This window comes from Petaurus breviceps, unplaced genomic scaffold (genome assembly GCF_028583685.1).
Source record: "Petaurus breviceps papuanus isolate PSGF00001 unplaced genomic scaffold, PetGlider_PUasm1.0 38, whole genome shotgun sequence".
Lineage (NCBI taxonomy): Eukaryota > Metazoa > Chordata > Mammalia > Diprotodontia > Petauridae > Petaurus > Petaurus breviceps.
Genome location: NW_027186304.1, coordinates 53,545,643 through 53,553,261, shown reverse-complemented (window position 1 = coordinate 53,553,261; position 7,619 = coordinate 53,545,643). Strand labels below are relative to the sequence as shown.

The window sequence follows — 7,619 nt, the reverse complement described above, 5'->3', positions numbered from 1 at the left end:
AAGGTCTATATGAATGTGAAGTATTATAATTATTATTCCCCAAAGTGTCAATTATATCAATGACATTTCACTGTAAGGACAAATTTAATAAAATACATGACAAATACTTTTTGTTATATACATGTCAGTTAACAAACACTATGTGCCAAGAATTCTACTAAGCTCTTCGGCTTCAAAGAAAAGCGAAACCACCGCCCGTTCCCTCAGAGAGCTCATATTCTAATGGGGGAGACAACGTGCGAATAACTGTAGGTATAAAATATATACGGTACATGTGAAGGTAAACTCAGAGGGACGGAACTAGCATCCTAAACATTTTAATTCAGTAAACTTTTATTAAGCGCCTGCCATGTGCCAGCACAGGTACAAGTTGTCTCCCTAGTAGAATGGAAACTCCTTGAGGACAGGGCCTGTTTCATTTTTGTCTTCCTATCTCTAGCATCTAGCACAGCGCTTGGTACATAGGGAGCCCTTAAAACCTTGTCAGTGGATCCATTGGTAAGACCCTCTTTTCCTTAGACACGGGTAATGGCCACATGGAGTTCAACCTACAGTGTATATGACAAAATGCCTTCCTTAGTTGTGATCAAGGGACGGTAGTCGCCGGTCATCTCGGTTGCCATCCAATAGCAGCCTCAGTTCTTTCTTTCCAGAGGAAGAAGTGAATGGTGTGGAGCTAGCTCCCAGCGCGGATGCTGCTGCTCCTGCCTTTCCACCGGAGGAGCGCGAGGGAGGCGCGGAGAGGGCTGAACTTGTCACGCCACCTCCTCCTCCTCCTCCATCTCCTCCTCCTCCTCCTCCTCCCCCCTCCGTTCTGTCTCCTCTCTCCTCATTCACTCCCTCTGCGTTCTCAGTGCTCCTGCTGGCTCGGAGGCGGCTGGCGGCGCGCGGCTGCTCTGGGGACAGCCCGAGCTCGAGGCGCTGAAGGCTGGGCTTCAACATGTTGCAGTTGCGGTATGTCACGGAGGAACAGTTGGCCGGCTTCGACCAATACCAGGTAGAGAAGCGGCGAGCCAGTTCTTTCCATGTGTCTTGCGGGCTTGGAGAATCCCCTCCACCCCCCTTGCCCTAGGCTGGCGGGGTAACCAGCCCATTCGTGCGGATGTAAGGATGTGTGCACGCGCGCGGGCGCACGCGCGTGTGTGTAGGGGTGTGCATGTGTGTGTGTGTGTGTGAAAGAGAGCGAGAGACACACACACATACAGAGACACAGAGAGAGAGAGAGAGAGAGAGAGAGAGAGAGAGAGAGAGAGAGAGAGAGAGAGAGAGAGAGAGAGAGAGAGAGAGAGAGAGAGAGAGAGATCCTCGCCCTCTGTGTCCAGGCGCCACAGCTTTCCTGCCTGTTTCTGGGCTGCTTTTCCTTCTGGCGATGATAGCACTGTTGCTGTCGCCGTTGTCAATGGGCGATAGGCTATGGAACCTACGGAGCTGAAAAGTTTCCTTTCCCTCTCGCTCTCATCTCAGACGGGAGATTCCCTCCACCTGGAGATCCACGGTTGGGGTCGGAGGACGTGGGAGCTCCCTCCCTCCAGGCTATGGTTTGAGAGGAGGCACACGGCGTGAGATTGCTCCGAGTTTCTTTCCTCTGATCACGCACGAGCGGGAAGGGATGCACCCAGGGAGCAATTCTCCTTTCCACCTCCACGCAGGGAGAGGCTGGAGTGGATGCGGGAGGTGGGGGGTGGGAAAGGAAGCCATACCAAGATTGTATTGTTTTTCTCTGGATCGGGGTTCAGAGATGCCAGGGCCACTACTATCCTGCGGGTTCCTCGGCTGGGCGCCGCCCTCGGTCGTCTGTGCCCTTGGCTTTGATGGTGCTGTAGCGGGGTTCGTTGAGTAAGGAAAGGTAGTAGAGCTGGGTCATGACTTCCCCGAAAATCCAAGCAAGCAGTATTTGAGTGCTTAGGACGAGGCCTGCTAGGGCAGGCTGAAGGAAGGGGTTCAGGAGGTGAGAAATCTGGAGCCGAGAGTCTAGGGTTCTACAGCTCTGCCCCTCCCCCACCCTGCCCCCCTACCTAAATTCCAGGCATTGCTTTCCTATTGGAGAGATGTTAGTGATTTTATATCTCTATAACTCTATACACACACATCTGTGGGAGAGGATGAGTGAGGGTGTGCTTAAGAACTTCCACAGGTGCAAACTTTGAATTACTTAAGGGAATATTAGTGTTCTGAAAGTTATTTTTTAAACTTTTACAAAACCGTATAGCTTTATCATCTTTGGAGAATTACGGATGTTGGGGGGAAAATAGTGTATTTCATTTCAGCAGAAGGTGTTTCTGATACATACACACACGGTCACGACCAAATAAATGGCATTTGAATGCCTTTTCATCATCAATGTAAACGCTTTACAGATTTATGTAGGTGTTCTTGACTTTTTTTGCAAAACTCAATAGATGTGATATAGTTTCTACTTAAGTTATGGGAATAGTTATCTGAACTCACTGAATAAAAAAAGTTACATTTTGTAGAATTTTTAGGGAATGATTGATAATGTTTGGGACTGTCAGCTTAAGTGTCATTTCTATGTTGATGTTCATTCATTCATTTATTCAGCAAGTCAACAATCATTTATGGAATGTAAGCTCCTTGGGGGCAGCTACTGATTCTTAGCTTAGTATAGCACTTTTAAAGTATCTGGTGGTTAGTAAATATTAATTGAATTGAGTGCTTACTTTATACAAAACATTCAGATTGTGTTTGAAATTATTTTAAACCATTGGAATCTGTTACTGACGAGAATGATCACAGTAGAGATGTAGGGTGCTTTTTAGCAGGAATCAAACAAATATCATAAAGTAAAATATGAAAATGTGGTATAAGAATTCAATATCATAGAAAACTTTGATTCTCTTATCATATTATTAAGTACTGTATTTTTCAACAGTAAGTAGGTCTAGATCACATATCTCTGAGAGTAGTAGGGAATTATGTAATTTACATAATGAGTTGCCATTACAATTTGTTGACTGTGGGCAGGGTTACTACCTTATTAAGTTGTATGACTTTTTAAAAAGCTAATTAATCAGAAAGTGCAACCAGAGAAAACTTAAAAACTCAGAGGGACTGAATATTTAAAAACCCCTTCCTTACTCTTCCATATTCTGATTTTCTTAATGTTTTCTGGAAAGGAGGAAAGAACTCTCCCCCCTCCTTTTTAAAAATAAATTATTTATTTTTAGTTTTCAACGTTTACTTCCATAAATTTTAAATTTTCTCCCCATCCCTCCCCAAGATGACTTGTAACCTAATACGGGCTCTACACATACATTCCCGTTAAACACATTTTCGTGTTCGCCATGTTACATAGAAGAATTATAATGAATGGGAAAAGCCATGAGAAAGAAAAAAAACAAAATAAAAAAATAAAATAAATTATAAATTATTTAAATATAAAATAAATAAAACAAAATAAAAAATAAAAACAGAAAATAGTCTGCTTTGTTCTGCATTCTGACCCCATAGTTCTTTGCTGGATGTAGCTAGCATTTTCCATCATGTGTCCTTTGGAATTGTTTTAGGTCCTTGCATTGCTGAGAAGGGCTCAGTCTACCAAAAACAGTCCTTGCACATTGTGACTGTTACTGAGTACAGTGTTCTCCTGGTTCTGCTTCCCTCACTCAGCATCAGTTCATATAAGTCTTTCCAGGTTTCTCTAAAGTCTACCAGTTCATCATTTCTTATAGCACAATAGTATTCGATTACATTCATATACCACAACTTGTTTAGTCATTCCCCAATTGATGGGCATCTCCTTGATTTTCAGTTCTTGGACATCTGCTATAAATATTTTTCTACATATGGGTCCTTTTCCCATTTTTATGATCTTTTTGGGATACAGCCCTAGAAGTGGGTCAAAAGGTATGCACACTTTTGTGGCCCTTTGGACATAGTTCCAAATTGCTCTGCAGAATGGCTGGATCAGCTCATAGCTCCACCAACAATGAATTAGTGTTCCGATTTTCCCACATCTTCTCCGTTTATCATTTTCCTGTTTTGCCATGTTAGCCAATGTGATAGGTGTGATGTGGTACCTCAGAGCTGTTTTGATTTGCATCTCTCTAATCTATAGTGAGTTAGAGCATTTTTTTTTCATATAACTATAGATAACTTTAATTTCTTCCTCTGAAAACTGCCTGTTCATATCCTTTGACCATTTATCAATTGGGGAATGACTTGTAGTCTTGTAAATTTGATTCAGCTCTTTATATATTTTATTTTATTTTTAAAAAATTTATTTATTTATTTTTAGTTTACAACATTCAGTTCCACAATCCCTTGAGTTTCAAATTTTCTCCCACTCCTTCTCCTCCCTCCTTCCCCCCACCCCCAATGGCAGCATGCAATCAAATATAGGATCTACAAATACCTTCACATTAAACATTAGTCAGGTTGTAAAGAAGGATGATAGCCAATGGAGTGAACAATGAGAGAAGAAACAAAACAAAACCAAAAAAGAGAGGGAGAGCAAATAGTTTGCTTCAGTCTGCATTCAGACTACGTAGTTCTTTCTCTGGATGTGGATATCTCTGTCCATAATGAATCTTTTGGAGTTGTCTTCTAACCTTGCATTGCTGAGAGGAGCCCAGTCTATCAGAGTTAGTTGTCACACATACGTTGTGTCTATAATTGTATACAAATTTCTCCTAGTTCTGCTCTTCTCATTTAACATCAGTTTATATATGTCTCTCCAGGTTATTATGAAGTCCGTCTGCTCCTCATTTCTGATAGCGCAATAGTATTCCATTACATTTATATACTACAACTTGTTTAGCCATTTCCCAATTGATGGGCATCCCCTTGATTTCCAATTCTTTGCCACCACAAAAAGAGCTACTATAAATATTTTTGTACATATGGGTCCTCCTCCCACTTCTATGATCTCTTTGGGATACAACCCTAGAAATGGTATTGCTGGGCCAAAGGGTATGCACTTATTTATAGCCCTTTGGGCATAGTTCCAGATTGCTCTCCAGAATGGTTGAATCAGTTCACAACTCCACCAACAATGCATTAATGTTCCAATTTTTCCACATCCTCTCCAGCATTTCTCATTTTTCTGTTTTGTCAACTTAGCCAATCTGACTGGTGAGATGTGGTACCTTAAGAGTTGTTTTGATTTGCATTTCTCTAATCAGTAGTGATTTAGAGCATTTTATCATATGATTATAGATATCTTTAATTTCTTCCTCCGAAAACTGCCTGTTCATTTATCAATTGGGGAATGACTTGTATTCTTATAGATTTGACACTGTTCTCTGTATATCTTAGAAATGAGGCCTTTATCAGAGACACTGGTTGTAAAAATGCTTTCTCAGTTTTCTGCTTCCCTCCTAAGTTTGGTTATATTGGCTTTGTGCAAAAACTTATCAATTTAATGTAATCAAAATTACCCATTTTGCATTTCATAATGTTCTCTATCTCTTTGATCATAAATTCCTCTATTCTCCACAAATCTGACAGATAAACTATTCCTTGCTCCCCTAATTTGTTTATAGTACCATACCTAGATCGTGTACCCATTTGGACTTTATTCTGGCATATGGTATCAGATGTTGGTCTATGCCCAGTTTCTGCCATATTATTTTCCATTTTTCCCAGCAGTTTTTGTCAAACAGTAAGTTCTTATTCCAGAAGTTGGAGTCTTTGGGTTTATCACACAGTGGATTACTATAATAATTGACTACTGTGTCTTGTGTACCTAACCTATTCCACTGATCTACCCCCTCTATTTCTTAGCAGGTATCAAGTGATTGCTTTGATGATTGCTGCTTTATAATACAATTTTAAGATCTGGTATGGCTAGGCCACCTTCCCTAGTATTTCTTTTAATTAATTCCCTGGATATTCTGGACTTTTTATTCTTCCAGATGAATTTTTATATTATTTTTCTAGTTCTAAAAATAATTTTTTGGTAGTTTGATTGGAGTGGCACTGAATAAGTAAATTAATTTAGGTAGAATTGTCATTTTTATGATATTAGCTTGAGCTACCCACAAGCAACTGATGTTTTTCCAATTATTTAGATTTGTGTGAAAAGTATTTTGTAACTGTGTTCATATAGTCCCTGGGTTTGTTTTGGAAGTAGACTCCCAAATATTTTATAATGTCTACAGTAACTTTAAATGGAATTTCTCTTCCTATCTCTTGCTGTTGGGCTTTGTTAGTAATGTAAAAAAAAATGCAGATGATTTATGTGGGTTGAGGAGAGAACTCTTAAAAGGCAATTATTATGGAAAAGTTTCCAAGGTGCTATCTTTTGAGAAGGTTCCACAGAGGAGTAGTAAGTGGCTAAAAATCATGAGAGATTAGGATGCTAGTCTAATATGGGAGGGTAACACAGAGATGAAAATTAGTTATGCTAGTTAAAGGAAAAAGGAAATAACACTAGGGCAGAATGAAAAGATGAACATAAAGAATTGGAGAAAATAACAAAATCTTGCCTTTCTAACTCTGATGACGCATCCTGTGAGAAGTCTTCCCATCCTGTAGGTGAACTTTTTCTTCCCTTCCTCAACTTTCTCATAGCTGTTGCTTGAATGTCTCTTTTGTCCCAGTTTTACTCTCCTTCTATCATAGTCACTTGTGTATGTGTCCTTTCTTTAGATTTTGAAATCCTTGAGAGCTATATCTCTCTTTGACTTTTCAAAGCATAACTCATGGTGCCTCGTACATAATGCATATAGGACCTTAGGTACAGTATGGTCCCTTTCTTTTCCTTTAAGAATACAGTTAAACTGGGGCGGCTAGGTGGCACAGTGAATGGAGCACTAGCCCTGGAGTCAGAGGACCTGAATTCAAATCCGGCCTCAGACACTTAACAATTACTAGCCGTGTGACCTTGGGCAAGTCACTTAACCCCAACTGCCCTCCAAAAACAAAACAAAACAAAAAAAGAATACAGTTAAACTAAACTGGTCATACCAACAAACCAGCAAGTATTTATTGAATAAAGACACATTGTTATAACTAGTGAGATACTAGTTGGTGGGTAATTTCCTTCCTTCCTTCTTTCCTTCCTGCCTCCCTTCTCTTTCTTTCCATCATCTATTTGTCTTTCTAGAGATAATCGATATCTAAGTGTATATTTTATCTATGTCTGAGGTAGCTAGGTGACTCAGTGGATAGAGTGCTGGGCCAGGAGTCAGAAAGACCTACGTTAAAATCCAGCCTCTGACATTCACCTAGGTGTGTGACTCTGGACAAGTCACTTGACCTCTGTTTGCCTTAATCCATTGGAGAAGGAAATGGCAAACTACTCCAGTATCTTTACGAAGAAAACGGGGTAAGGAAAAGTCAGTCACTGCTGAACAACTGAAAAATAAATATCTGTGTCTGTATCTATAGATAGTTTGATTGATAAATAGCCAACATGGAAAATAAATATAGATGAATATCAAATTAATGATATATTCATTAATTGCTATAGGAGCTGAGAGGAAGGAAAGAACATTTGTGGATTTAAGCAATCAAGAAAAGCAATAAAAAAAAACCCACATAGGGAGGATGTGGGTCTTGAAGGGACCCTGAGCAATATGGTAGGGGTGCATCATTGCGAGAAGTTAATTAAGAATGTTTAATTAATATATATATTTAAACATTTGATTTTAAAACTT

At 39.9% G+C, this 7,619-nt stretch overlaps 1 protein-coding gene across 2 annotated transcripts in view; it reads left to right on the top strand.

Moving 5' to 3' along the window:
- Positions 1–803: 803 nt before the first annotated feature.
- Positions 804–7,619, top strand: part of LOC138170507 (ethanolaminephosphotransferase 1-like) — a 164,152-nt gene continuing 157,336 nt past the window's right edge. Inside the window, exon 1 of one of the 2 annotated variants that reach the window (XM_069099893.1) lies at positions 804–997. In XM_069099893.1, the coding sequence (XP_068955994.1) occupies positions 941–997 (57 nt within the window). In that variant the 5' untranslated portion in view covers positions 804–940. The remainder of the gene's footprint in view (positions 998–7,619) is intronic. The other variant, XM_069099892.1, reaches the window with a different exon arrangement.